At 44.2% G+C, this 11,331-nt stretch overlaps 1 protein-coding gene across 1 annotated transcript; it reads left to right on the forward strand.

Annotated features, from left to right (window-relative positions):
- The first annotated feature begins 8,250 nt into the window (after window positions 1-8,250).
- Window positions 8,251-9,406, forward strand: LOC117054566 (secreted frizzled-related protein 2-like). The gene is made up of 3 exons (XM_033163524.1): window positions 8,251-8,530; window positions 8,817-8,986; window positions 9,366-9,406. Exons 1-3 carry the CDS (start codon window positions 8,256-8,258, stop codon window positions 9,404-9,406), a joined length of 486 nt encoding a protein of 161 aa, XP_033019415.1. The 5' UTR covers window positions 8,251-8,255.
- The last annotated feature ends 1,925 nt before the right edge of the window (window positions 9,407-11,331 follow it).

An 11,331-nucleotide genomic window follows, 5' to 3' on the forward strand; every position in this document is an offset into this window, starting at 1 on the left:
TTAATTCTTTCTGTTTTTACTCACAACTAGAACATCTTTTATTGTTTACCAACACGCCTCCCCTATTTTATCCTGCATCAGCTTGATTTTAATTCTCTTGATATCAAAAGGCAGGCGGAACAGGGTTCCAAAATGGGATGGCGGACGCAGAAAATGCCCCTTTCCAGGTTATCGGCATAGCCTACAATAACCCGTGGAATGCTGTGCCGCTAATAAAATCTCCGCTACGACCTGATTTGTGTTAGGCTCCTTGGGGAAGAACCTCTGCTTTCTCACAGAGCCAACCTCCAGAAAAGGAGATTTTCTGTGAGAAAAGGAAGAAGAAACGAGAGAAAATACCCTGCCTGGCCTGAGTCCCCAGAGGCAGTGAAATGGGAGACTTAAGAACAGCAGAAAAGGAAAGAGGTGCTGAAGATATGATTACAATTCAAACTAGACAGTGAGTGTCCGCTTTTTGTCTGTTTTAAATACATCCAGGGGTCATGGGTGTAGCCGGAGGGGGCAGGGAGGGGCAGCTGCCCTCCCACAAAAAAATCAATAAAAAATACATAGCTAACGGAGGTTCTGCTCCCCCCTTAACAAAAGGCCTGCCTCCCCTAACAAAAATCCTGCACAACTGATGGGACTTTTTGACATTTCTTTGAACTTCCATTTGCCCTTCCCAGCCCCTACCTCAGGCTATTGCAAACCACTTTGGAGACTCTTCTCAGTTTCAAAAGTGATGTCACACTGCATAGGGGTGTGTGTGTGTGTGTGTGTGTGTGTGTGTGTGTGTTTAGAAATACCAGTCCTACGCCCGCTTGTGAACATAGTGAAAAGTGAAAAAGAACAGGGAAAGAAGCAAAGTGTTTGCAAGCTCCTTTCGGGGAATCTGCACGGTTCCTACAGTCTTGCTAAACCATAATCTGGCTGAGAACCAGACAGTCCCATCCTACTGAATTTGTGTGCTTTGTGAAGTCCGTGGCGAATTACAAACGCCTCGAGTTGCTTCACAAGTGCCAAGGCCAAGGAACAACTTGTTTGGATGAAAGTAAACAAGAAAGGCATGCAGGCTCTTTGTGGTCCATTGAGAAAGTCAACAGGGTCATCTTGTCTGCCTCCCAGCGCTTTCTTTGTCTGCCCGTTTGAGACCAGCTTCTGATGATTGCGATAAGGAAGGGCATGCACACATCAAGAGCTGACAATCCTGTCTGGCCTCCGGCTGATATGAGAGCGAACTCAATCAGTATGAAAGTCAAACTCCCCAGTGAACACAGACTGTATTCTGGCAGGCCCAGCCACTTCTCCCTTCAACCCTAATTGACATCTCTCCGAATCATCTGGCCGACTACAGAAGGTGCCTTAGAGAGAATAACACTCCTGCTGTGAATAGGGTTGGGTTTACTCACAAGCATTTGATAAAGGGACTCTCCGTTTTCTGTAAGGGAGGTGCAAAGTTATCATCCTCCTGTAATTAGTCAAAACAAAACAAAACAAAAAAAAATCCTTCCAGTAGCACCTTAGAGACCAACTAAGTTTGTTCTTGGTATGAGCTTTTGTGTGCATGCACACTTCTCTAAGGTGCTACTGCAAGGATTTTTATTTTATTTTATTTTGTTTTGACTATGGCAGACCAACACGGCTACCTACCTGTAACTGTAATTGGTCAGTTTAACAGAAATAGCAGTCTTGTTTCCCACCACCCTCTCATGGTAGGGATAGTCTCTCTTCTTCAGGATGCAGTATTTTGTATTTATTTTCAGAATCTGTATGCTGCTCCCATAACTTATAGCTTATATATGCTGTACATATGCATATAGGAACAAAGCAAGTATTCAGTGATATCTCAGTAGACCACTGAAGTCAATGGACTCGTGTCTATTGATTTCAATGAGTCTGCCTCATATTGGATATCACTCCAATGTTGGAAGTATCCCTAAATATCACCTAGCCCATGCAAGAAGTGTGCTACCACAGCATCAATGATGGCCATCTAACCACCAACCCATCTTAAACAATGTCCAATAAAGGAGAGTTCACCACATTCCAAGGCAGCCTGCTACGTGGTTGAACAGCTCGCACCATTTGTTTATGATACCAAAAATATCACGGAATCCAATTCTATACAAATATCAAACTTTAGAAACGTTTGCTATCCGATATATCACATCTCTTAATTTGAGCAGTATTTTTCGCGATCTGGTTACGAGAGTTACTAATCCCCTTTATTGAACAGACACCAATTTTATTTAAATTTATATCCCCAAAGGAGTCCAGGGCAGCCAATTTTAGTGCCTGTTTTTTCACGTACATACTGGTTGTTGCTCTGTACTCAATACTTGTGCTCACCTGCAAAATATGCCTTGACAGGTGGCAGAATCCTATCTTGTTTACCTCGGAAAACGGTTCCTACATATTTTTTAATGTGCTCCAAGTACTCACAAGATTTATTTATGACAGATGATGAAACATGCGAGGATGCAAAGAAAGTAATATTAATTAGGGTGATCACAATTAGGGGCACCATCCAACCTTAAAAAAGCACTCCAGGTTTCCTTGATTTCAGTTGCTAGACAAGAAAAAAGCTTGCTAATGATCTGGTCAAGAATGAGAAGCACTGAAGAAACTGCTTGTTGTTTTGCTAGAAGTATTGGAAAACATTTTCTCTACTAATCTCTTAACTGAACTTAGCATAATGAATTGTTGAATTGACAATTGAAATTGCTATGTGATTTTGTTCATTTGTATTACTATTTTCTATAATGAACTTGATTGATTGGCCTGGAATATATTGTTATATTCACATCTGGGGCAAACCTGCTTGGATTTCAGGAATTGCGGGGAAAGGGATTATATATCTGATTTGAATTCCTTTACTTTTCTCAATAGGGTTTTTACAGGTAGGCACAGATTGAATGAGTTTCCTTCCTACACCTGTTTTAAGTATCGTCTAAATAGTTTTTTCCTTGTCCAATAAATAAACACAGCTGTCTAACATTCTACTTAGCATGTAAGGCATTCTAACGTTCCATTGCTGAAGCAAATTCCTGAATTTCTTTGAAGAAAATCCCAGTCCCTTGGCTACAATGAGATGGTAATTTGTGGCTCCTGGTTAATGTCTGCCAGTCTCTTAAACAGCAGTCAAAGGAAGTGGAGGGGGGATGAGGATAAGGAAAGACTAGGCCCCAAGATCTAATCAAGTTATCAGCATCTAGCAGGCAACTGGCTCTCATATTTATGAGCAATAAAAATAGAGGCATGGACTAATGGAACAGGCTCAACTTTATTCTGAGACACAATCATTCAAGTATTTCTAAAGGACAACAATCAAATTCTACCTGTAGGCTAATAACAGCTTTGCGGGGAAGATTTATGTCTTGGGGGGAGAGAGCACACACCTCCCCCACAACCCCCCATCACTCTGATCAAAAACTTTGGGGTAGGAAATGAAAACACCTGTAGAATCGACACTTGCCAACTAAGAGAAACCATTACATTGGATTTAATTTGCATCATTTACATGGGTAAAGGAACCGAGATTTCCACACATAGAAATTTGTTGTTGTTTAGTCGTGTCCAACTCCTCATGACCCCATGGACCAGAGCACGCCAGGTACTCCTGTCTTCCACTGCCTCTCGCAGTTTGGTCAGACTCATGTTGGTAGCTTCGAGAACACTCTCCAACCATCTCATCCTCTGTCGTCCCCTTCTCCTTGTGCCCTCAATCTTTCCCAGCATCAGGGTCTTTTCCAGGGAGTCTTCTCTTCTCATGAGGTGGCCAAAGTATTGGAGCCTCATCTTCAGGATATGTCCTTCCAGTGAGCACTCAGGGCTGATTTCTTTAAGGATGGATATGTTTGATCTTCTTGCAGTCCATGGGACTCTCAAGAGTCTCCTCCAGCACCATAATTCAAAAGCATCAATTCTTCAGCGATCAGCCTTCTTTATGGTCCAGCTCTCACTTAGAAATACTTACCTTAAAATAAATTTTAAAGAATTGTTAAGTAGCACCTTAGGGACCAACTAAGTTTGTTCTGGGTATAAGCTTTCGTGTGCATGCACACTTCTTCAGATACACCGAAGAAGAAATCACCAGACCCTTATATATAGTAGCAGGGTGGGGTGGGGTTTGTCTCAGAAGGGTAGTAGGAGATGGGTGATTGACTCAATGGGTATGGCAAACCTACAGGACAATTTTATTTATTTATTTCGACTGCATCAGACCAACACGGCTACCTACCTGAATCTGAATACTTACCTTGTAAAGGCTTTCTGGGAAATGGTATATAATGAGTTGAAGAAAATGTTTTAAAATACTTTTGTTTAAAAACCAGAAGCCTTTTTAATGGGTATTGTGGGTGAAGAGATACCAAGGGAAGATAAAGGACTGTTTATGTATGCAACAACTGCAGCAAGAATTCTTTTAGGCCAAAAATGGATACAACAAAGTGCCAACGAAAGAAGAGTGGCAGATGAAGATGATGGACTTTGCAGAACTGGCGAAGCTGACAGGAAAAATCCGAAACCAGCATGATCAAACATTCCAAAAGGATTGGAGCAAATTTATACGATTATTGTAAGCAATTAACATCACTAGCAGGGTTGCCTGAAGACTTGTAATGGGAAATTTTCTATCTTTCTATATTTATTTAAATTCTGAGCCATTTTGTAATGAGTGTAATTAGAATTGGAAAACATATAAAATGCAATGATATAACGGTTAATTTTGAAAGCCATGAGGCGGGAGGGAAGGAAATTGATAGGCCAGGGCAGTAAAGTGGAGATTATATAGACGCGGGTGGCACTGTGGGTTAAACCACAGAGCCTAGGGCTCGCCAATCAGAAGATCGATGGTTCGAATCCCCGTGACAGGGTGAGCTCCTGTTGCTAGGTCCCAGCTCCTGCCAACCTAGCAGTTCGAAAGCACGTCAAAGTGCAAGTAGATAAATAGGTACTGCTCCGGCGGGAAGGTAAACCGCATTTCCGTGCGCTGCTCTGGTTCGCCAGAAGCAGCTTAGTCATGCTGGCCACATGACCCGGAAGCTGTACGTCGGCTCCCTCGGCCAATAAAGTGAGATGAGCACCACAACCCCAGAATTGTCTGTGACTGGACCTAACGGTCAGGGGTCCTTTTATCTTTATATATGTATGTATATATATATATATGAGAGAGAGAGAAATACTTACCTTGGTGAAGAATGTGAAGTTTTAGTCTTTGCTGTGCCCAGAGCACACGTCACCTTGTCTCATGGCCTTATCACAAGCTGATGTGAAGTTTGCTGATAAATGCTCTGCAGGGCGAGGCACTCCTAAATCCAATTTCAGCTCTTTTTGCCGCACCAAACTTTTGTCCTCTGGATCAGGAAACTGATGAGATCACTGCTGCAGATCACTTTCCACCCCAAATACTGCAGTAGAAATTATTAAATGTTTCAAAAAAAAAAAAGTCCATCATTTTGAGTTACATTATTTATATGATGGAAAGAAACAATCGATGAACGCTGCTTTTTTAAAAACCTAACTCTTGAGTTATATGTGTATTCTTTAGGCTTTCTCATTTATTGCCCATCAAAAGCACACCTTTGTAATAAAAGAAAGAAATTGCTGTGAATTGCAACTGAAATAGCAGGCACCGCAGGCCAGATCAAATATCTACCTTGCGTAGCATTGCCAACTCCTAATCCAAGCAAGGCTCCTGCATTTAATGGTTACATGACTGGAGAAGTACCGGTATATGTTTTATGTTTCCTGACTAGCTGAATATAAATCCGCGTTTCTATAGATTTAACCGCGATTCAAATGCCACTTTTTTCCAAGTGCAACATCATTAAAACCTTGTAACTCCTTGCGCAGTAAAAGTTTTGTAAATTCAACTTCCCCTTTTAAAATTCTAATTTACGGAACTGTAGTCTGTGCAGAAGGACTTGATAACTGCCTGTTTTTCCGCCTGGTGCAAAGTGGGCTTTGATGTGATGCTTAGGGTCCTGAATTCAGGTTAAACAACCGAACTCACATATGGAAAATGAGGAAAATGAACGTGCCTCCTTTTATTCACTTCCAACTTCTGCAGAGTCAACACAATTCAATTATCAATAAAATCTTACGATTCCATGTGGCTTCTGGGGCCCAATTTCTTTAGAAATTAGGCAGCCCTTTTGACAGACAAGCTAATCTGATTTCTAGCACTTGACCTCACCTAGAAAAGTCTTCCTACACACTTCTTAGGCGAGCAAGCGCCAGGAGGCAATTGACAAAGGCAAAACATTTTCTCTCGGTGATCCACCTCCGTCTGTCTTTTCGGCCACACCAGCCATGTCTGAAGCCAAGCCGACAAACCCCAAGGAGACAGGCTGTCTGCTCCTCACAACCTTTTCCCGGGAGTCTGCCTTTACTCAGCTTCATTTGCAGAATCCCCTGGCAGAATCCCTTCCTCACACCTTTGCAAGTCTCACCTGCAAAAAACCACCCAAAATGTTCATTAAATGCCCACCCAGGCACCTTGTCTCCACCGCATGGACACAATCTGGTGGCTCTCAAACTTTATTTCAGAATAAAAATTTGCTGGCGCCACACCCATTTTTTATCGTTAAGAAATACATTGGAAAACAAAAAGGAACAAGAACAGTGCTTGAATTATAACACAGGACACAACTGCTTTATAATATGATCGTGGGAAATCCAGAAACTATATAAAAAAAACCTATGCAGCTATATAAAAACATGAATTGTTCCCAAAATCAGTGCGGGATTTACGTATAAGCTAAACAAGCTATAGCTTAGGGCCCCACCACCTTGGGGGCCACAAAAATTTTTTTAAAGGAAATAAACTGGATGTACATTTCCAAAACATAAGATAAAAAAACAAATAAAATATAACCTACATATAGCAACAGTGTTTTGTGTTGTGTAGGCTCCTATGATTTAAGTAATGGGCCTCGCCTGCTAGCCTGCTCCCTAAAATATCACTGGTTTGCTCCTTTCTATATATAGGGTGCCTACATTCTGCATGGACTGGTTGCATGGTAACGTGCAAATGGCTTTAGATACCTATTAGGTCCATAAATTACCATATAAGATCTATTCAACACAAAAAACAGTGACAATTTGTTGTTGACAAAGGACAGCTGGACATATAAAGGGCCCCATTAGCTTCAGCAGCTTAGGGCCTCATCATACCTAAAACCGGCCCTGCCCGAAATGTATTGATAAACAAACCTCTTACATATGTACCTTAAGCATGTATATAAACTCAATGAGAGGTGCGAACTTGCTTTTGCTGTGCGATTTCATTTGTATTAGGTCAAATAAAAGGAAGGCACATATGGCAAACCCTCACCTTGATCAACTTCCGCCAGGAAACCTATGTCCCCACTGTGGAAGAATGTGTGGATCCAGAATTGGCCTCCACAGTCACTTATGGACCCACTGTTAAAACCGTGTTTATGGAAGACAATCTTACACAGCTACAAGCAATCGCCAGAGAAGAAGGAGGTTAGGTCTAATTTGAGACAAACTCTCATCAACACAAATAAGCCTTTCTCTCTTGTCCCCCCCCCCCCCAGCTGACTGCATTTTATTCAAAAATTAAGACACGTTAAGAGCGTTTATAGGAAGTGTTTTGTTAAAAATGGACCAAGTTGCAAACTAGGAAGGTCTGAGAAGCAGCTTGCCATCCACAGCTAGCTAAAACCGGAGACCCCAGAAGTGCAGAAGGCGGAACCCCCTTTTTTTCTTCCCACACCCCCTCTTCGAATATCACCATCCAAGCAAACACCTGCTTTTTTGGGTGGCTGTCGTACTCCATCAGTTCATTTAAAAACCAAAGTATCCCATAAAAAAAACAATGCGGGTTTATTCCACCATTTAAAAAATTGAAGGATTTCCTCTTTAGAATACATAAGACTTCAGGTCAGTCATTGGCAACATCTCACTATAAAAGAATCAAGAATTATAAAGGCGCTTTGGCCGAGAGGTCTGCAGGCTGAGCAGCTTCTCTTTTCTGTTCTTGAGGCACTGAAACGTTTAAATGTTTCTTTGCCATTCACACCCTTTGGGAACCACGGGCTTAATCCTATCAAATCACTTAAATGGGCTATAAGCAAACACCTCCCCCCTCTTGGGGGTTTCCATCAGATAAAACGAACAGAGCCCTGGGGGTTGGTGGGTGGGGGTCGTGCAGATATAAAGCGCCCCACACCCTGCCAAGGTTTGCTCAGATCTGCAAGGAGACGGCTTTGACTCTGCGAGGCATTCTCACGTTACGGAAGGCGCCAGCGATGCTCCACGCGGCCGTCCTGCTCGCCTTCGCCCTGCGCCAGGCGGCGGGGCTGGACCTGGGCTTATCCACCAAGTGCGTCGCCATCCCCACGGACATGGCCATGTGCCACGACATCGGCTACTCGGAGATGAGGCTGCCCAACCTGCTGGGCCACGTCGGTTTGCCCGAGGTCGTGGGGAAAGCCGCCGCGTGGCAGCGCCTCGTCAGCACCGGCTGCCACCCGCACGCGGGGATCTTCCTCTGCTCGCTCTTCGCACCCGTGTGCTTGGACACGTGAGTACCCGTCTTCCCGCGGCCGGACCCGCGTGGGCCGACGAGGCACCGTTCACACGTTCAACTCTCGCCACTGCTTGCAATGGCGTTGGCTGGAGGAAGTTTGAGTCCGGGGTGAGGGTGCGGTGGCGCCGACAACCCGGCTGGTGGCTGCCCTCGACTTGGGGAGGAAACGGGGAAGGAAGGCCTCTTCTTCCTCGATGCCGTCTCTCCCGTGCCTTTTCAGACGTGCGCGGCGGCGTGCCTGCTTGTTTTGCTCCTAAGAACTACCCTGCTTCCCCGACAGCTTCATCCAGCCTTGCAGAAGCATGTGCGTTGCGGTCCGCGACAGCTGCGCTCCCGTCTTGCAATGCCAAGGACGCCCCTGGCCCGGCAGTTTGGACTGCGATCGGTTCCCCGCAGATGAGGACACGTGTCTTGCATCCCTCGGCAAAGAAGCTACGCGTGGTCTCCGAGGTACAGCTATATATGGGGGTTTGGGTTGCATGTACAGGTACCTGCGACAAGTCTAGTGGGGTGATGCTAGTTTTCAGTGTCCTCATTGTTGCCGGAAAAGAGAAGGGAGTCAAAAGTAGAATTGGTTGTCTCTTGCTCTGGCTCTGCTTACTGATGGCCTCCCTGGCTTCTGTGCTGCCAGTTTTATTGGACACCAGATACCATTGTTTCACACACTGGTACTTTCATATCCTACCTTTCTCCTGGCAGCATCACCTGTCCTAGAGAGAGTGGGTCTAGTCTCATCCTCTCTGTTCTTGCTTGCTAGCTTTCTGTTGCGTTTATAAATTTCATTTTAATTTTTTTTTTAATGTGCTTTCCCACTTGTCATCCCCCCCAGGAAGGATGCTTCGACGTGACTTTGTTGAATGTGCTGCTTAGTTCTCAGCGGCTAATATATTGCAGCCCCGAAACCAGTGTTTTCCCACTGTAGAAAAGAAGCTTTGGGAAGGTGTGATGGAGAGAAAATGGATGGGAATGGACCCAATCCTCTCTTGTCCAAACTGCCCCTCTGGCCAGCGAGGTTTCTTTCTTTTCATGCGTGGTTTTCTTGCCAGTCTTTCTGAATGTGCCTTTGGTGCATCTCTCAGTTAGAACCTGAAATTTCATTGCCTGCCCAGCAAACAATAATTCCTGGGCAAGGTTTGCTGTTTGAAACACCCCAGTAAACAGATTGCTTATGTGTGTGTGTAGCACAATGACACAATTGCTTATCATATCCTTTGCCATATTGTTGGCATTTGAATTTTGCTTAAGGGTTTAAACCAGGGGTCCCCAAACTAAGGCCCGGGGGCTGGATGCGGCCCAATCGCCTTCTCAATCCAGCCCACGGACGGTCCGGGAATCAGCGTGTTTTTACATGAGTAGAATGTGTCCTTTTATTTAAAATGCATCTCTGGGTTATTTGTGGGGCCTGCCTGGTTTTTTTTACATGAGTAGAATGTGTGCTTTTATTTAAAACGCATCTCTGGGTTATTGGTGGGGCATAGGAATTCGTTCATTTTTTCCCCAAAATATAGTCCGGCCCCCCACAAGGTCTGAGGGACAGTGGACCAGCCCCCTGCTGTAAAAGTTTGCTGACCCCTGGTTTAAACCATGATCTAAAGCTTACCGGAAAACTACTGTTTATGTTTGGAAACCTTGATTTTGGATCACAAATTGAATCGTGAAGAATTTAAGTTACCGGTAAGTCCATCACAAAGAACAAAAGAAGCTGCTTTATACAGAGGCAGACCATTGATCCATCTAGCTCAATATTGTCTGCTCTGACTGGCAGCAGCTCTCCAGGGTTTCAGGCAGGAGTCTCTCCAAACCCTACCTGGAGATGCTGAGGGTTGAACTTTCTTGTGCAAAGCAGATGCTCTACCTCTAAAAAGGTAAAAGTAAAGGGACCATTAGGTCCAGTTGCGGACGACTCTGGGGTTGCGGCGCTTATCTCGCTTTATTGGAAGAGGGAGCCAGCGTACAGCTTCCGGGTCATGTGGCCAGCATGACTAAGCCGCTTCTGGTGAAGCACAGCAGCGCATGGAAACGCCGTTTACCTTCCCGCTGGAGCAGTACCTATTTATCTACTTGCACTTTGACGTGCTTTCGAACTGCTAGGTTGGCAGGAGCAGAGACTGAGCAACGGGAGCTCACTCCATAGCGGGGATTCGACCCGCCGACCTTCTGATCGACAAGCCCTAGGCTCTGGGGTTTAACCCACAGCGCCACCTGCATCCCTCAGCGCCACCCGCTCTAGCTCTACCTAACCCGAATTCCAGTTACCTGGGAAAAAGCTCCACTGGATTTAATGGAACTTACTTATGTGTGTAGAGTATACATGGTTAGAATTGTGCTGTTGGAAATCACTGGGTTAAAGCTGACCAAAAGTCCAGAGGTAGCATTATTATCAATTTACGATGGGGTGGAAGGTTCACAGGCTAGGAAGGACTTGCTCACAAAAATATTGACAACTGCACGAATTATTATAGCCAGGAACTGGAGGGGGCAAGCAGAATATAAAATAGAAGCATAGCATAAAGAGGTGTGGGATATAGCTATGAATGATAAATTAACATGTGCCATTAAGGTAAGTTGGGGAATATGCAGGAGAAATGATTTTGAGGAGATACGGAGGGTGTTTGTAGAATTTGTACTGTTAAAACAGAAAGGGGTCAAACCATCGCTGGAGGTGTTGAAATTTTGGGAGGTTGGATTGTTACAATGGAATGGTCTCAGTGGTGGGGTGCACATTTTTATTCTTATTTATTTATGATTGTTACTTTTTCAAAATAATAAAAATAAACAAATAAAATAAAAGCCTT

Source organism: Lacerta agilis, chromosome 10 (genome assembly GCF_009819535.1).
Source record: "Lacerta agilis isolate rLacAgi1 chromosome 10, rLacAgi1.pri, whole genome shotgun sequence".
Lineage (NCBI taxonomy): Eukaryota > Metazoa > Chordata > Lepidosauria > Squamata > Lacertidae > Lacerta > Lacerta agilis.

What these genes read in the sequence shown, in the direction of transcription:
- LOC117054566 (XM_033163524.1), top strand. Translation starts at nt 8,256, where the DNA reads ATGCTCCACGCGGCCGTCCTGCTCGCCTTCGCCCTGCGCCAGGCGGCG. An exon ending in GCACCCGTGTGCTTGGACAC is followed by an intron (nt 8,531 to 8,816) that starts GTGAGTACCCGT and finishes CTTCCCCGACAG; the next exon opens with CTTCATCCAGCCTTGCAGAA. An exon ending in AGCTACGCGTGGTCTCCGAG is followed by an intron (nt 8,987 to 9,365) that starts GTACAGCTATAT and finishes CATCCCCCCCAG; the next exon opens with GAAGGATGCTTCGACGTGAC.